Source organism: Amblyomma mixtum, chromosome 3, assembly GCF_055824585.1.
Source record: "Amblyomma mixtum isolate Tamu chromosome 3, ASM5582458v1, whole genome shotgun sequence".
Classification (NCBI taxonomy): Eukaryota; Metazoa; Arthropoda; class Arachnida; order Ixodida; family Ixodidae; genus Amblyomma; species Amblyomma mixtum.
The window spans coordinates 72,519,533-72,538,964 of NC_143014.1; the positions used below are offsets into that span (position 1 = coordinate 72,519,533).

General features: G+C 48.3%; 1 protein-coding gene across 1 annotated transcript in view; it reads right to left on the reverse strand.

Annotated features, from left to right (window-relative positions):
• Positions 1-724: 724 nt before the first annotated feature.
• The window catches only part of LOC149350579 (uncharacterized), a 54,576-nt gene continuing 35,868 nt past the window's right edge, over positions 725-19,432 (reverse strand). Inside the window, exons 2-4 of the mRNA XM_089579620.1 lie at positions 9,004-9,092; positions 7,194-7,434; positions 725-2,914 (exon numbers count right to left, since the gene is read on the reverse strand). Of these exons, the coding sequence (XP_089435746.1) occupies positions 2,631-2,914; positions 7,194-7,434; positions 9,004-9,092 (614 nt within the window). The 3' untranslated portion in view covers positions 725-2,630. The remainder of the gene's footprint in view (positions 2,915-7,193; positions 7,435-9,003; positions 9,093-19,432) is intronic.

The window sequence follows — 19,432 nt, forward strand, 5'->3', positions numbered from 1 at the left end:
GTAAGCTGATATTCGTAGTGAAATCGACCTAGTCGCAATTCACGGCATCCCAGGCACGTGGCAAAGATTCAGTCCACTAAGACGGGCGCTGTAGCACTTCAAAGAGAAGGCACGAAAAACGCTCTCCCCAGAGGTTAGCGAAAGAGAAATAAGGGACATAGTTTCTGGGGTGGGTGTTGGTAACCAGCTTATATGACGAGTGAGCTTCCAGAAAATGCTTCTTACCGAAAGAAAAAAAAAAATCCCCAAAAGCTTTACCCACTCACGTTTAGTTCATTTTCTTCAGAACATGGGGGCACATGATTAACGTTCATAATTAGAAACGACTCTTGGGCATGAATCACTCTATATGAAACGAAATTTAGGAAGATAATGACATTCCATGGATTGTTAAAAGGACAAACTTATGGCGTAGAAACTGGTCAGAGTAAGCGTCAAGTGTCTCCAAAGGAGCGTAAAATTAAAGTTCTATTTTCTCACGTTTTTTTTTTTCTCTTGCAAACCAAAAACAAGCTTTTCGACGTCAAAATTCTAAACTCACGGAATATATTTAACATGCCTTAAAAACTAAACTCAGTGTTACTGGTAAAAAGAAAAGACAGAAGTGAAAATAAGGTCATACACTAAGCATATATGCTTCTAAAAATCAGAAAAAGAAGCAAGCGAAAGTAAACTCTTGTCATAGAACTTACTTCCGGCAAAATAAAGATGAAGAAACACATGATACCACAAGTGTATATTTTATTCGAAAACGAAATCAAGAAAGCCCAAAGCAAAAAACTTTGTAGCTCCTTAAACAGAGAAGAAAACGGTTATAATATGCTTTTTTTTTTACAAAATAAAAGGCAAATTAGCCAACCGAAAACAATGCGTCAAAGACGAAGGCATGCATTACTTTTCTTTTTTTTTTGCGTAATCGTTTGAGCCAGTTGAAAGTACAGCAACCGTAATCAAGATCCATCAGCAACAAGACAACAGAGGCAAAGACATCAACGGCAAGAACACCAAGAGCGAAAAATCACATCCAATACATCAGGTGCACTTGTAACAAGCTACGTGTGACAACAATCTCATACAACGCCGAAGACAATGTGGAAGGTATAGATGACACGCGTATAGAGCGCGTAAAAAATAATAAGATAAATAAACTGACAGTTGGAGTTGTGCATACAAACCACTGACCAGCAGTCGCTTTCACTTCAGCGCTTCTGAAATATGAACCGATGTGTGTGTGTGTGTTCGTGAACGGATGCAGAAACATTGTGCGCACACAGTGAGACACAACGAATCGTACGCTACGTAAACAACGGAAGCGAAATGTACAACAAAAGAAGAGAGACCTTTGAAAGCACGACTTCCTGTACAAACGTCAGGACAGTGAGCATCAAGATGATACGATTATCTCTTTCGGTTTCCTTTCCTCTACGAAGCGACCTCCAAGCTGTTCCATTACTCTCGCATTTTGGGCCTGCACATTGTTCCCACTCGAAGGAACTAAAAAATAAAAGATAAAGGTGAATTGTACACTCGTTAAAAAAACGAAAAGGCAGCATGTTCTTCCCCCTCTCTGTGTAATCGACGAGATGACCCGCACTGTTCCGGGCACAACACTTCGCGAAGGGTTCTGTTGAGAGGAATGAAATCCAAACATTGCGAAGGGTTATCAACAAGTTACCAGAACAACCTTGTTACCTGACAATTTGTCAGAAACTCGTATGATAGACTGCTCCGGAAAGCAGGCCCTTAGTCATTTGCAGACATTTAGAACATCGCTTTTGTACATTCAGCCGAACCAGAAGAGATGCCGCCGCTCCTGCAAAGCTCCCTGAGAAAACTTGTTCAGCTCCTTCTGCGTCGCTTCATACAGAGCGTTCAAGCCTGTCAAGGCGTTTCTCGATATAAAAGTGGCACGTTTGTGAAAGACAGCGACGTTCGCCAGGGTGTCTGAAGTAGAGTAATAAAAAAAAAACGCAAGGAAACGGAATCTCTTCGATCGAGTCCGGATTTGGCTACGCGAATCGATACATTGACGCTTGAAAGCACTGCCTCCGACTTTCGGAGCACGGCGGAGAAAATTGTCTGCGTTAAAGGTTGCTCAAATCGCGCAAAAATAACAAAAAAGCAGGAAAGAGTCTGTCGCGTTTCGTCACTGAAGCAATGCCTCAATGCACTCGCGTGCGCATGCGCGAAAATACCGGCAGACAGCTTCCACGTCGCGGTCATACAGAGCTCGATAACTAGATCCGACATGTACAGAGAAAGGCAGCACGATATGAACTCGAAGTCTCTGGGAACTTATTGACAGGCCCTTGCCGCGGAGATAGAGGTTTGCTTGCTCTTTCACGTCGGCATAAACTCATAACTCCCCCTTGCGAGGCAGGAACAGCCAAGCTTCCCTCGCGTGTTGTATCGCGCTTTATAAGCTTGCTTCTGCTCCAAATGAAGCCAAGGGCTGCAGGTGGAAAACACGCCCACGATTCTCTCTCGCCAAGAGGGACTAGTGCGCCAACGGCCTTCGCCCTCGGAGTACGCGAGCTCTCATGGGCGTCTGCGAATAAGTGCTCGCCCGTTGGCCCGCACGTGAGAGAACACAACCAGAGCCGAGGATGTCGGAGGCAGCGGCGTCCCGCTCAGAGGACGTGGAGATCGTCGCAGGACCGCGATCGCGAGCAGGCTTTCCGAAGGAACCGCTTAAGGAAGACCTTGGCCTTGCACCCAGAGAAGGACGATGTGCAGCTGGAGTTGCGACCCCGCATTCGGACCGAGTCGCGCTTACAGCTCTCCTTGTAGCTGATCTGGTTCTTGAGGCGAATCTGATGCAGCAGGCCGGCAAGAAGCTCGTCCACGTGGTGGTTGATGCACGCTGACGTCTCGATGAACTTGACCCGCTCGTTAGTGGCCAAGCAGCGTCCGTCTGCGAACAAAAAGCCGCCACATACGTTACCGCTGCTCCTTCATTCGCGAACACGTTAGGGTCACGCAATCGAAAGAGCCGCTTTGGCCAAAAAACAAAAACATGGCCAGCACCGTTGACAGTAGCGGCAATTTTGCTCGCTGCTGCGGCGCTCTGTCTTAAACTGGTTTCCCCCACATGCGACTGTACATACCGCATGCTACACACCCCTTCCCACTAAGATCCTCGCAGCGAAGCTCTTTTCTGACCGTGTCTGCTTGACCGTCCCCGCCAAGCAGACACGGTTTGACTGGTCTGGGACTTTACCCTCCCCGCACAACCTGTCGTCATGGTACGAAAAGTAAACCGCAAAAGAACACAATTTGCCCCGAATTCATACGCCGTGAGGCTAAATCAGGCTCCACGGTCAAAGGCTTCCGGTGATAAATATCGTTCAGCTTCTTTCGTTAAGTACTTCTTTTTTTCAGCGGTTCCAGAATAACCATGGTCTACCAAAGTTTCTTTCTTTCTCCTCAAGCACGCATTCATTCACTTTGTTTAGTAAGCCAGCAAAACGAAACACAGACGCAGGCGGCACAGTGCACGAGAAATGGCCAGCAACAACCTCCAAGGGGCAAGGCTCAAGGCGCGGAAAGCGACAGGGCGATGAAGAAGGCGCTTACGCATACAAGCTTTCCGCACTGACAGTGGTCGGCTGCGCACTCTGCCTAACCCTTCCGGGCATTTCGATCCCTGTGCGAAGGCCAAATGGAAACGGCTGCCCATAAGGCGCGCGTTCGTCGCGCCAGGTCTCTGGTTGCTGAATGCATATCAAATATCGCCCTTCCGCCCTCCACACGCAATGGCGAGGGCCTGCACTGCCCGCCCGCGTGAAGTGAACCTTGTGTTTGGGGGAAATACGCCGCACATTCAACCCAGCGGCCTTCGAGTGAGTGGATGAGCAATGTTTTATGACAGTCTTTTCTAACCGCTATACAACATCTGACCGAGCCTATAAAAATTTCGGCAACTATACGCCTCTTGATGCATATCGCGTTGCTGGGCTGTGATGGGCTGCCATGCCGAGGTACTCCACCCAACAATCGAAAAGAGTGCTGCCGTTGCGGCCATATTTCACTCTGCCGCCTATATGGAGAGCGTAGCGGTTTTACATTCTTCCTGCCGCGCCTATTAATTTTCTGCAAGTAGACCTGCTGAAACGTCGACAGAGCTCCACAACAAGGATTTGCCTATCTCGCCTCCTGCTTCGTTTCCTTTTTTTTTCCGTAATCTGGTTTCCTTTAATCACGTAGGTGATCTTCAAGGCCGGAAAAAAGGTGCGAAAAGCAAGAAAAAAAAAAGGCAGACCAAAACAACTACCCGGAAGAACAACGGCGCTTACTGTGCGGAAAGAATCCACGCCCGATAGCGCTTGACGCTGAGGCCTAGTACCACTTGCGCCCTCCAAATAGAAAGCAGCACGCTCGTCTACAAGCCGAGCGCCCTACTACAGAGAAAGGCGCAAGACGAGATGATACGCACACAAATACGTACGTTCAATGCTATTTCTAGGGTGTCATAAGACCGCCGGCCAGAACATGGCAACCCAGATACGAACTAAGGAAGGGAAAGTGGGGGACGGGAAACATGTTTGTAAACTAGCTACCCAGTTCCAGAGCCAATGAAAATATCTGCAGAGTCCACGGGCCCAGTTCGGACCCAGGCGCGCTTGACTTGAATTGATTGTGCGCGCGTGGCTTATTTTGTTCGTATGGCCAAGAAAAATACGCGAAACGGTCATGTGACTTTTTCTCCGTGGTAGCTTCTCGTGTTGAGGGCTGTTCGTTGGAGTGTTATAACCTACTGCTCCTCGGATAAAATTATGAAGCTGTGCCATTCATTTTCGAGCCTTACTGCTACTTCCACTGTTGTCGTCATTATCGACACTTGTCATGAACACCTTGATTCCTTACTACGCCTATCGATATCGACTATTGTCTAAAACTCTAATTCGATTTTAAATACTCTGCAGCCGGTCAGCCTTGAAAAGCAGCACGTCGAAGCGATACACACGAACCTGTGAAACTAAACGACGTTTACTAGGCCTATGTGGAGGCTGCGCAGTGTACCTAGTAATGAGGAGAAACCGAAGGGAAGCTGCATGCGGCGTCGCGTGCAGTAATGTACAGCCAGAGGTTTCTGAGCCCGCATGAGAGGCAGCTATTTCGGGGCGCCTCTTTGATGTCGCGTTGCACCCCGCAACTCCAGTAATCGGAACCAAACTGATCGATATTGCCACAAAATAATTTTTTATGTTTTGGCGCTGATTACGATCGGCACCGAGGCTACTGGGCTAAAGAAGTACAGTCAAATAAGAAAAAAATAGGGGAGTGCGAGATAGCTGACGTCACAGAACACCTTTTTTTCTCCCCAGGCCATGAGGGCTGGCACGTAATAACCCTCGGAAATGCCTAATCAAAAGCAATACGCAGTAGTAAACGGATAATATGCGCTCCTTTTCATTCTTTCAGCTTTCGGTCACCGCACTCTTGCGTCCCGGACAGTTTCCACCCCATGTGTTGAGCAACAATTATTACAATGGGTGTCGCTGAGCCCGTTCATTTCCTTCTTTGTTCCGTATTTCTTCGCTTTTCTTAGCCCACCCTAAACAATGCCTTCGACAGCGAAAGACTGGGAACGTTCTCTTTTTAATGTTCTCGCCAAGTGTGTGCCAACGAGACGTTCGATATGAGCAGGTTGCATGGCATATCGTGTGATACGAGATCGGTCCTATATACGGGCCTGCTGCAAAGACCCAGTAAGATCGAGTAGCGATGGTGCTATGTACGAGCCTCGATTTCCTTTTGTTTCTCACGCTATCGCTAGAAGGGCCGACGGGGGACTTTTACAGTTGCTTCTCTCACGGTGATTGATTCCTTTCTTGCCTTGCGCTGAGCCGGCCGTTAATGCGGGAGACCGGCAAGCGCGGCACGATTAATGATCTCAGCAAGCCTAGGTATACACGTGCTCATTGTTTCCGTGCTGACTAATGTTCTGTGCGTATCGACATAAGGCACAGCTCTTCCCACCTGGAAGACCAACGTCGGCTGGAGTCAGGGAAGTTTGAGAGCGCTAACATGATAAGTATAGAGCCAAAGTGCTCGATCTAAAAAAAGGCAGCAATAAAAGCACCTGGCAGACACGGGGAATAGATACAATTTGCCTGTATTATTCTCTAGTTACAAGCGCTGTCTTCATACGCGCGCGCACACCACGGCTTACATTGGCAAACGCTGCACTTGTTCTGTCTTGTCTTCTGCCTGCACTTGGAGCTAGGTGCCTCGAATCAGCACAAGTAAGCGAAAAGTAAAAGGGAATATTTTTTTTTAAGTATGGCAGCGTTACCATCCACGTTCTCAGCGCTTACGCTGCATACTGCAGTGCTAAAAGGAGTTAAAAGGATTTAATCACAGCCGCACAGTCGGCTCGTCTCCTCCGAATTCCTAGGGTATTTCAGTGCCGACAACAGTCGTTCTTGAGTAAAGATATTGCTTAACAAAAAATCTGAGGGCACTTAAGCCTGCTTACGGGGAGGAACGCGAAAGCATATCTTTTGAGAAAAGGAAAAGTTTTTGAGGAAAGGAAAGGGTGCAGTAACACTTACATCTCGACATCTCGGTGCACACCTCAACTGCACCTTAAAGCATGCAACTGAAGGTGCATATGTCATCGGTCCGAACCGCTGTCGCAAGCTAGCCTCCAACTTGACTAAAACATGTAAGCTATATATGCAAAGAGAAATGCTATGGCACCAACGGAATGCTGTACCACGAACGGTTGCTCAAAATTTTGGTGCGAATGTAGTCGGGAATGCTTCCACCGCATTGAGGTCAGCCAGAATGCCATCGCTATTGCATCTAGTTTAGTTTAGTTTATGGGGGTTTAACGTCCCAAAGCGACTAAGGGTATGAGAGACGCCGTAGTGGAGGGCTCCGGAAATTTCGACCACCTGGGGTTCTTTAACGTGCACTGACATCGCACAGTACACGGGCCTCTAGAATTTCTCCTCCAAAGAAATTCTAGCCGCCGCGGCCGGAATTCGTGACGTCACGTGGTGTTTTTTGCGGGCAAATTTTCTGCGGACATGTTTTGCAGACATGCCGTTGAAAATGAGCCATATAATGCTCTAGCAATAATAGTATGAAGTTTTGAGCTCCATGTAGACATTTTATCTGGCGTCCCTGTTGCTTTTAAGGTGCCTGTGCTGATGTCATAGCAAAAGCGAGCAACGAACGCTTACCGTCGGTAGTGACGGTACGGTGGCGAACGAGATCTGTCTTGTTGCCCACCATGATGACGGCTTTGTGGTCCACGTTGTCCCAACGGTGTATCAAGGACAGATACTCCTTGGCGATCTTCAAGCTGCTTCGACTGCAGACATTGTAGACGACAAGGTAGGCATCCGGACGATACATGGCCGCCGGGTTGAATAGTGTCGGTGGAGTTCTCAACGCCTGGCACGGGTTTCTGGTGTGCTGCAACTGGACGCCAGAAAAAAAAAGGGGGGGGGGGGGAATAGGCGACAAGAAAGATTGTCACTCACAGTCGCTTCCTCACGGTACAGTATTCGCAACCTTTATTTGGGCTACACGCATACCTTAGGAGAACACCTCAAGGACTAGTTATGGATTCCAGTACTGCCCTTGGGACATTAAGAAGAAAAAGAAAACAAGCAGCGTTCATGCGCCAAGGCAACAGCGGGACGATCAGGCAGCCACTATAGTAGAGTCTGGCTGGCTCCTCACGGGCATCCAATGACCAAAAAACAAACGAACGCAGAAAGCCCAATCGTGCCTGCACACGCCATGCATGGACACGGATGATGTTAAGAATGCCACATCTCACTAGACTACAGAGCACCGAAACTTGCTAAGGATTTATTGTGATGTCGGATTTTTGCGCGCAAACGCAACACCGCAGGTTATGATGCGTACAACGCAGCGGAGGGCTCCGTATTAATTTCCGCCACTTCGGAGTCTTCAACATTCACCAAAATTTAAGGATACGCGCGTTTTTGCATTTCATCTTTATGAGTATGCAGGTGTCCACTACTGCCAGGACTGAACCCGCGACGCAGCGTCATATCCTCTGCGGCAGGCCGCAGTTTATCAAGCAATGCACGCTAAATATATTTTTCTTCGGCTCATTATGTAAGCAATAATCTGAAGCACACGAACAAGCAGTTATGAAAAAAAAAACGGACGAAGAAAAAAGTTTAAAATCTTGATTATTGCTTTTTGGTTGCGGAAGATAAATGACAAAGACCAACAAAATGACATCCATCGAAATAATCCATGCTTAGCTACGATCTCTTCGAGATTGCTACCGCATTATTTATTCCGCCGCCTTAAGGTGAATCAAAACTCGTACACCGGGCGGAAAAGCCTCAGGATCCAGGCGTAAGACCAGCGGCGTAAATTTATGACTGCTGTTGGCATTTCCCTTTCTTTTTCTTTTTTTTTTTGGCTCTAATTGTTTTGTTGTCTGTCGAGTAAGGATGCTTGCTGCACATCCAGTCCTGATCTGGTTATTATGCGGTTCGGCTGTAGTGTTGATAATTATTGTCGCCTATAGGTACTGGGAACGAGTAGTGGAAAACGCTTCTTCCAGCAAAAAGGAAGTGCCTTGCACGTTTTGGTAGTTTTTGTTCAGGACCGCGACTTCTTTCTGAAATGTTTTTACAACTGCGTGACGTTCTTGAAATCTGCATTTCCTCTAATGCAAGTTAATACGATTGACAACCTCCTGCGGACGTATGATCTTCACCAATATTTGTCAGTTTTGGTACCTGTGCCATTCTTTTCTGTCACGCGCAAAAGGTGATACTAGCAGATTGAGGCTTTTTTTTTTGTCAGAGCGATTTTACGGCAGCCATGGTTGCACGTAGCTCCCGCGAACTATAGCCTCTTTTATTGGTGCTTCATTTCTGAGGAAAACGGGACTTAATTTTTTTTCTAATTTGTCCGTACCTTACGCCAATATATGAGAAAAATCAACGCAGATTGCTGTTCTTAACAACAAACATTAACGCTCCCGAGCTGCGCACTTACCAACTCGTCTTGGTGAGCATGTTCGATGAAGATAAGCTCCGATTCTTCTCCGTTGAGGACCACCATGACCGATTTCTCATTCTCTTCATCTGCGAAAATAAAGAAAAAGGACGGGAAAGTGGGGAAGGGGGAGGGGGGTGAATGAGCGAAAAAACGTGCTTAAACAGTGTAAAAAAGAAAGCTAGCAAGGACAGAAAAGTGTGCAAACAGTCGGGGCATGCGAGGAAATATGTTAAACAAAGTCACAAACTGAATAAACTGGCTTACGAATAGACAGTAACCTCAAGTAGTATCAACAGCAGCGTACGTTGCCAAACAAAAACATCACAGCACCAACGCTATTTTACTCAGCTAAGGGTTCACTTATTTTGTTCGCACTCTGTTTTCGCATTTTCGACCCTGAACGGCCCTTGTGATCACCGTACGTAATCACACACGCGTGGTGGCATTCAAGAACATGAAGGCAACATCTATTACTATGTTTAGTTTAGTAAATTTTTCGCTTACGTAACTAGACATATTAGAGAGAAAGGACTATTCAGAGGCAGGGCGGCGAACCGTCATGCCAACTCCCCGCGCGTTGTCACACCATTTCTATGTTCATGCGTTCATCGCGAATATACGCTGAATCCATTTTGGCAGACGCGTCGGCGACTAAAATCGCAATTAGCGGCAGCCACTCGCGCACATTTCTTCACAGCCTACGCCATAATTCGCCCCAAAATACGCCCAAAGTTAGCGCTTTCTTTGTAACGGAGATGGTTGGTTGGTTTATGGGGTTTAACGTCCCAAAGCGACTAAGGCTATGAGAGACGCCGTAGTGGAGGGCTCCGGAAATTTCGACCACCTGGGGTTCTTTAACGTGCACTGACATCGCACAGTACACGGGCCTCGAATTTCTCCTCCAAAGAAATTCAACTGCCGCGGCCGGGATCGAACCCACGTCTTTCGGGCCAGCAGCCGAGCACCATAGCCACTGAGCCACCGCGGCGGCTGTAACGGAGATCCCACGCTCGAAGCACATCTCATTCGAAACCAATTTTAAGCCCAAGCCCAGCAAGTAACTCCGAAGTCCGGATCCGCAAACAAAGAGCTCGCTTCACCTTTGTTTCATTCGCGCCGCGGAACGAGAAGAAATGCTCGCTTCAGCCGCCGCCCTCTTGCAAATCCGATACGAGGCTACGAGACACCCCCAAGTCTGCTGCCTACGCCAAACACGAAAACAAGACCGACTAGCATGGGAGCGGGATTTCGAGCGCAATCCGGCGCCTGAAACGAAAAGAGGGCGCACCCCCGCAAATGGGCTTCTTTGACTGTGGTTTTGGCGCGTTGCAAGACGGGCCGTCGTTCTCCCTTGCACGCATTTCTGTCTTTCGTTTCTATCTCGTCCTCTGAGCCCCTAACACAGTCATACGTGGAAGGGCAGGCGCTTTACGTGGCACCGAGCAAGAACGCGCTCCGATTGGCAGACGCACGGCGTCTGCAGCTCGAGGAAAAAAAACAATAAGACAGAAACAAACGGAAACTTCTCGAAAGGCTATTTCCAGAGCACGAAGCAATCGACAGGTCCTTTTGTGCGAGCCCTGGGCCCCGGGAAGGGTCCGATGCTCGCATGCAGAACGCGAGCTAGACATACAAATAAAGTGGAACCACTGTTCGCGCAGCGAAAACAAGCGGCCCGAAGATGCCCGCATACGTGTTGTGCAAGGGCGCGCCTCTGTAAATCACGCGATAGCGCGCCGCTGGCTGGTGCGCGCTGTCGGCGGCCGCGTCGCTGGGGCTCCCTGTAAAGCGCGCAGGCGCACATCGGAAGAGAAGCTCGGCGCCGATACAAGGCATTAAATATAGTCTCGTCACGTCGCTGCCACGGCGCTAATTTTGGAGCCGTGGGAAAGAAGAAAAGAAGGTTCCCCGGGCAGAAATAGAGGAAGCGTCGGGCCAAACACAAACATTTCACGCCGCTTTATTTTGGTCGCCCATTTTCTTTTCCCGCGCAGCCTCTGTGAGCCCGCGCGCCGTGAAAATGAACAGGCGCGGCTTTCGCTGACTACACGGCCCAAGAGGGGCTGCGTGGCTCGGTTCAAGGTTGCCCGCACAGCGTTACGCATTTGAAACCGAAGCAGCGTCCTTGTGGCTCCGGAGAGAGCGCAGAGACTAACCAGAGCAGCAGCCACGAGCGGTGTGAGAGGAGAGAATGAGGTCAGTAAACTTTAAAGAAACTGCGGATGAATATTCTTGCCGGTCAGCAGTTAACAACAGTGGCAAAGAACGAGCAACGCGTTAGCAGAAAACGCAGCGATTTGTGGCCAGGCTTGACATCGATAGGGGATGCATGATAGACATGATGCTGATCGCAATGCTTTTTCCGTTCCCTTCAGATAGTCATATTATACCCCCGTCTCCGATTCATTGTGGAGTTTTCCAAGTTCGTACTCGGATCCACCTCCTAACTTGCGCGGCACGAAGTGCAATGTTGCGTGTTTAAACGCCAAGGACGCCCGCTTACTGATGCAAGAAAAAATGGAGCGGGCTGCAGAACTTAGAACGCACCGCCTCGGACAAAAATATGACCCAACTTTGAGCTGTACAGTAGTGGAAAGTTTCTGATAAGGGCCGGAGCTGACGCCAGGAAAGCGGCGCTCTTTATTCGCGTTCTTCGGGCCCAGTTTAGACGGCGCTTGGTGATCCGAGGGCAGCAGGAGCCGCTCTGACAGACGGGGCTGAACCGTGAACTGCGATAATTAAGTGAGGAGCCTCACAACAAACTTAGCCGTTGTCTTCGCCGGGCGGCGCTAGGCTTGTGCGCGCCGATAGCGCGCGAATGTCGGTCAGGGCTGTCAAGCGCCGTAGGTCTCTCGGGGGCCCCGGCTCGATTGTGTCGAGCAATCAGGCGCACTTGGAAGACCCAGAGCCCGGGACCTGAGAATAAGACGCGCTCCAAGAGCGTCACCTGCCGGGGACGGCATGATGTGGGTCGGAGCAGGCAGCGGGATCCTCATTGTCGCATCTCAAAGGGAACCCCTTCAGGGCCGAACGCGATCCGGTTACCAACCGCGCGCGGGGCTACTCGAGCAGCGGCAAGAGCCTCTGGCATCTCACCTCCGGATTCGAGGAACGCGCTCGGGTCGAGCGATGCAAAAATAGCTTACCCACGCGGGTGCCGAAAATATGCAGAGCTAACTCTTAAGGCGTAAAGATGAAATGCCTGGAAAGAAACTTTTTGGTCGTGGGAGCCGATAGCCCAAAAATATTTCCTTCTCACGCAAACATCTTCAGGAGAGCTTCGCGGGCGAGGACTTGGGCGCAGCACACTCTTGCTGAGACGTTTAGATACCAATTGGTATTGTGCCTTGTACCAACAGAAGCTACGAAAAAAGGATATGAAGAATGTCAGCGATAATTATGATCGTCCTGCCTGTCCAGCTGTGAGACATTATCAATGCAACGTTTCAGCAGCAGCCCAGCTGGTATTATAGCTTGTCGCTCTAGTATCGTTGTTACAGTAAGCGCAACGGGTTTTATTTTTCATTTAACGTAATATGATAGGCTGAAACCACCGGGTTCTGGCACCACGCATTGAACCGATGGAATATCTACTGAACGACAGCTTCAGCAGACAGAGAGAACAAAACGAATTACGCACAAAGCTAAATCAACCATCCTCAACCGCAAACAAAGTTTTATCATCGTTCGTTTTAACTTTTGTAACACATTCGCCCTTACAGAAGAAATAAGTAGAAGGACAGAAAGCAAGAACAGCTATATCAAGGTTCTCGAAATGGTCAGCTCAATTCCACTTGCTGGAGTGCTTTGCCCGAGTTTAACCGCTTCTGTTTACGTTCCAAAGGGCACCAAATCACACGGGGGCGTTTGGAATCGCAATAAAACTTTCAGAAGCCGCTCAGTATGCCCCCGCAATAGCCTGCAATGATAACTGCTGTTCGGTCTTTGTCAACAGCAAACGACCCAAAATAAAGAGAAAGCAAGGACGCATTCGTTTCGTCGCTGAATGTTACTGCGAGCAGAGAAATAAGCCATTTCGTTAGCCTTAAACAATTGCCAACGAGCTACAACGTGTGTGTTTGCCGCGACCTTGCCCGTTTTTCATAGCGCAAGTGAGTCCTGAGTGGGATGTTCTTAATGAAACTTCGGGTTCCAATACTCATAATTCGTTCTTTAGAGGACACAGGAAAAAGAAGAAAGAAGCTTGAGAACCGCAAGCGAAGGAGCTGCAGCCGTCAGTACGTGTTATGAACAGCACAGAGTTTAAGCAAGGATTTTAGTTTTGCCTTTGCACCCGAGACCATAGTTGGAAATTAAATCAATTCAGGCAAATAAAACGTCGTTCGGCGCGCTCTAAAGTTGGTAGTAATAAAGAAGTTAAGTTTTGTGCGCTATATAAAATTAACTGTGGACTCTAAATGCAAACAAGTGCTGAAGATGACCTCTATAAGTTGAGCTCTTTCGTGCCCATCACCAACAGATCCCTCATTTTTTTTTGTCCTTCCATCTGTGCAGCACGTACCCACATCATGGCAACATGCATTTTTTTTTTTTTTGCCCTGGCTGCCAAGAACAGTCTTTACTAGAGAGGGGAGCTAAAATATCAATGCCGCAATGCCTCTTCGAAAGCACTTTTAATGCAGGAATGCATTTAACGGCTACATTTTCAACTCCTATTGTCAGTCCCGGTTCCTTCCACCAAGTGTCGCTGTTGTAAGTATTATTTCATCTATTTTTATTAATTAATTAATTCAAATACCTCGAGGCTCCGACTAGAGTATCATGTAATGGGGTTTACATAACTGAGGTGCAAAACAGAAGCAAATAGAAGATGGTTATTTTAACATCGCTATACAATACTGTTACGACCCATCTTGAGACTCGCGATGAAACGGTGGCAATTCAACAGTAGCGGCAATTTCGACGGGTCGTTTGACCCCCAAGATGACCCCACGGCTCGGTGCCAACGACCTTCTAGAAGGACCGACGACCGGGGAAAAAAGGGTGTCCCTCGTCTTAAAAAAACCCGGAACGAATCAGAGGAAGCCTGCGCAGCTGCGGCTGTGACGTCATCATGCCACACCTGTGTTCGATGGACGCCAGCTGCCAACACAGTGCGACAGGGATGCGAACTTGCGCTTCCTCCTCGCCAGTTTGTGTCCCCATGAATTGCCGCCTGGTGAAAGGGCTCAACAGGTGTCTTCGTTGGCTGTGACGTGTGGTGCCGATCTTTTGTGTCACGATGAATTGCCGCCTGGTGAAAGGGCGGAGCCTTGGGCTATTTAACCTGCGCCCAAAGTGAGCACGAAGGCTCTGGGCCCTGGGAAAAAGGCTCATCCAGTCGATCGACGTCATGAACTCTTAAATTTTGATTCCTTGCTCTTCTTTTGTAAATTTATGTAAATAAGTGTCTTAGTTTCTTGCCATTAAACCTGCTTGTTTTCGTATTTCCCCAACCTTCGAAGCTTCAGATTTTCCTCAGCCCGACGACTCAACACGCTACCAAATGGAGCCCGGGTTCGAGCTTTCCTGTGCGCCACAACAATACCAAGGAACCAACCAGAAAATAGAACTAAGTTGAAAAACACATTTTAGAACAAAATGCTGCTTATTGAACTATTCCAATAAATGATTGCACGGGGCAGGGCTGATGAGTTGAATGCGGTGAACCTTCCCGAAAGGTGTTTAAAAATGAAGTGATTATGCAATCGGCGAGATGTGCGGGCTGGTTTTGTAATATGTAGTGCGAAGGAATGATGGCTGTAAACTATTTTATGGAAGAGGCAGAGAAGTGCTATTGTTGTGCAAAAGCACAACTTGCACGACTTGCAAAAGCAGTCTGGCGAAACTTTAAAACAATCTTAAGTGGACGCAAGCAGCCACATTTTTACTGAATAATTTACGCAAGGATCTTGAGAGAAACGACTGAAAAAGCCTGTTTTGCAGCGCAGTCAGTATGCGGTACATGGAGTTGTTCTGGACTATCTAGCATTCACATAAATACTGAACGAGCAAAATATATGCAAGAGGGGAAGAGCAGGTGTTCGAGGAAAATAAGTATTTGGTCCTCAAGATTGCTAACAGCTGGGAACAAGAATGCGGGTTGGCAAGTGAACAGGAGAACGCTGGACAGTGCAGTGAAGACGCATGTAAAAGTGAGTTGTAGTTACCGTTGGCGAACTCGGCGACACGTCTTCATCAACCGCTTTGGTTATGATGGGGACGATATATGCCTCTCCAGGCTACGCCTTACTTATGTGCTCTGAACGCTGTCTCACATGGCAGCACCACCGTCTCCCATAGAGCTGCCTCACGGAAGGTCGTTCTTGTGTATCTTCGCTCATCTCTTCTCTTTCCGTATCTCTAGCTGTCTCCTTTTTGTCCCGTAATGAAAGGCGTAAGAGGCGCACGGGCTTATATGGGTTCTTATATGGGCGGTTCACGACCAATGCGGAACACTCCTAATCTTTCTGATGAAGACTGCTATTGCAGTTTGCTCTAGTGTTATTCACAGCCTTGTGTCACTGCTAAGCGCGTACACTATTCGCCATTATCCGGAGACGCTGTGACGGCCCTGTCTCTTTCTCCTCTCACAAGAGCTCTGATGTAAGGAAGCTAGAAAAATCTGTCGGCACGGCATAGAGCCTGAGCATCGCCGAGGAAGGCGAAGACAGTTGCATGCACCTAAATATAAGGAGGAGACGGTGGCGACGGAGTTCCAAGGGACGATGAATTCGGTGACAACGAGTTTCAGATTCAGCGACTGCGGAAAAGACGACGAAGACCATTTCTGTACCACTGGCCATACAAGCGAGATCGCCAGTGTGTGAACTGTGAACGAAACAGCGCTTGCATAGGACGAGCTATACAGAACAAGACTGAGGTGTCGCAGGAAAACGCCCTGGCCATTGTAACAGGCAGGATTGATGTTTTCATCGTGCCTTTGAAATGGAAACTGCAGCCCGCGCAAGCGAATCATAGGCCGAGCTAGCGAAACAATTCGCAAGAGTGATTCTTAAGCAGTACCGACCGGTCCCGTGGACAATCCTAATAGCCCTGCATGCGGCAATAATAAGAGCACTGGCCGATCCCTCGCTGTTCTGAACGGCGAACAGAGTTGACTGTGCGGCCCCTGAATTGCTGGTGCTAGATAGTAGTAGCTTCCCTTTCACTGTCAGCAAACTGGGAAAACGATTATAACTTAACTTTCTTCTTAAATCAAAGCAGATTGCATGACGCGCAGAAATACCGAACGCTGCGTTTGCATCCTGTCTCTCCTTAGCATCCCTAAATTCATTTCGTCAGAAATAAGAAATAAAATTTCATCTTGGACCCTTGGTCGAGACCTTGCACTCTATTTTAAACAGTAAAGTGGAATTACAAGCTAAGGTTCAAACCCAGTAAGACTATTTTATTTTCCTGTTCTGAAATGGGGTTTCAGGGGAGCGGCGTGTATGAAGGGAACTAAAGCAAAAAAGGCAAAGTAGGATCTCAGCAGGGAAACAAAAAGCAGTAGTTAAGTAAGGTCACATTAAATGTCATTTAGACACGCACTCACACGCGCTTCAGTTCACTGCTGATGACGTCAGCCTCCACTGATACAGCCTTCTTCACCACTCGAAACACACAGCGACCGAATCGAATCCAATGGTCTCCGCGTTGCCAAAACCCAATTGCGCTTTCCTTCACTTTTGTGCTCTTTCTTTCAAAGACCCCGTTGAACGGCGTTAGCCACGGCTGCAAGGACGCCGAAAATGTCTACCGAAGCAGACCCTCACGAAAAGCTCGAACTCACTATGAACGGCAGCGGTGTATAAGAGCGCTTCCTCAGCGCAAAAAGTGTTTTTTTACTCAAGTACGTAAAGGTCGCCGAATCGCTCCGATAAAAAGAGAGACGCGCCATTTCTGAGAAACGCAGCTCTTCCTGCGGAGCATGACGCATCTCCCGTCCGTCTCGAGCGTGAGCACCTTTCAACCAGATGGGAGGAAAGGGGGCTGGGGAGCAAGGAGCAATAGCGGCGGAGTTAAAAGGGTTTCGGAAAATACCCGACCAAGGTGCGCGAAAGTATAAACGATCCAATAGTGGCGAACCCCGGGTGCGCGCTGTCTGCGAGCCGCAGATACAGAACGGCCCCCAGAGAGCCGCTCAGCTCACGAACGCATCTTACCCTCCGGTGGGCACGCACGCACGCACGCACACCCACAGGCTGGGCAGGGGCGTACGCTGCCGCAATCCCAACCCGCCACTACGGCGGCCGCAACGGGGAGCAGTGAGTCGGGTTTCGGGAATAGCGACGCCGCCTTTTGGGAAGCAGCGAGGAAATTTAATTTCGTACGAGTTTTCAGCGCCATGGCACATTTCCACAGGCGAATGAATAAGGCGCGGCGCAGTTCAATCGGAGGCCTGCCCGCGGGATCCGGTGTCTCCGATCAGGCTTGGCATGTGGGCGCAAGTGGGCGTGCTGCGCGGAGCGCGCCGGCATTCGGATACGCAGAATGCATGCAAGGGGAGCCGCGTCAGCGCTCTCTTGACGCGCTCATGCATTTGGTCGTTGAAGGGCGGTGATCATGGTTCCACGGTTAGGTTGTCATATGGGGCGCCTGCTTCCGAAAACAGGGTTTGGAAATCGTGAGAATTAAGGTAACCAGTTAGCTGCGATACTAAAACATCGCAGTTGTCCTGCAGGCATACGAAGCATCTATCGGGATGGTAATTATCGTTGATGACATTTGCGCGTTCATTCTTTCTTCGCTGACCTATGTGGCTGGGTTTTAAAGGGCAGTGCATGCGCTTTCTCACTTTCTCCGTACTGTACCACTAGTTCTTTTTTTGTTTTGTTTTGTGAGCCGACAGCGATGTTGTTATTTGTGTTCCTTCTGAACCCAGATTTTGCGAAGTCGCTGACAATGGCGAGGAGCATATGGGACGAAATGTAGTAACGCACAGCACACCGACGAATTCGTTTTGGCTTCCGCTAACTGTTCGACCTGTTGAAGTCGTTGTATGCAGCAACCGTGGCGGATTTCGTCACTCAGAGGCATTTTTCTTTGCCCGGAGGCGAAGGTACGCACTTTTCGTCGTTCTCCAACAGTTAATTACGCGCCGTCTTCTCTTAGCCGATCTCCTGCAGTCTGAAGCACTCATTCCCTAATTATTTGTAGATTTTCAAGATTTTTTAGTGAGCAAAGAGATTCGTTAAGGGCCGCAGCATCTAGCAACTTTTTTTTAATGAAATGATTTTTATGAATAATTTGTTAAATCGACGTAAGCGTAATCGTTCACATGATTCGAGAAAAAAATATGAGCCTAGATCTGATAGTTTTTTCACTGTAAACATCCTTATTAAGTCATGGCAGATGTCAGAGCGCCTTGAAACACTACATCAGTGTTATGGTGCATTGATTTCGAGGAGGGGGATGGAGAGGGGGAAGGTGAGGGGACTTTCCTGAGCTTGGCAGCTACTTCAGGTTACATTACTGTTACAGCACATACGTCGCAGCCTGATATCAGAACTGAGCATTCGATGGCAAGGATGGCCCCTTTTTTTGCTGGGACAATCCGAAGTGTCTAAAGACACACGAGGCACCAAGTGGGACAGTTTCCGAGAGTACAGAGGCCAGGCAGACTATACACAACGTAAGCAACAATAACAAAAAAAAATGTAATAAATGCGCGCTAGCTTAAATCTAGCGAGTAAGGTTTCATCACCGAAATAAATTACATTGCGTACAAGAGAATTGTAAATAATGTGTGCTATAATATTGTCCATGGCTATCGTGATCCGGGACAAGAAAGCAGACGTCACGGACTGCAAACGCGACTTGTGGCCAAATGGGTCTTGTAACACCACGATGTTTTCTAATGAAGGATTTTGCATCGGTTCATGCTGCAGCGTACATTATTAAAAACCCCCAGCAACCATTCCCCGAGGCGCAGCTATGAGCAGCATTTGCTTAATGGCTTATTATCGATTTTCAGCGCTATACTAAGACTGACCTCGCCACGCGCACACCGTGTCGCTATAAACAATGAAACGAAAGTAAACATATAAACGCTTCTTCGTCGGATTTTGAACGGGTTCAGGGCTCGGGAGAGAACGTGTTATTTGTAAAAAGGTCAAACAACAAGCATGCCAAAAGAAAAAAAAAATACTTGAGCATGTTTGACATCAAGCGGCTTGAGGCAGCCATGGCTGGTGTCATTAGGAAGCGCCTTCTCTAAAACAGCCATATTGAAAGAGCATAAATCGAAGCGAAGAAAATGCGTGCCCTCCCAATAAAAGCAAGCAAGAACTGTAATTATCGCTCCTAAATTCGGTCAACTTTCCCACCGATATTTTGGCATCCTTTCTCGACCTATGGGCAAACCAATAGAAAACCAGTACAGTTGAATCGGCTTCGGCTACTTCTGGCATGTAGTGCGCCG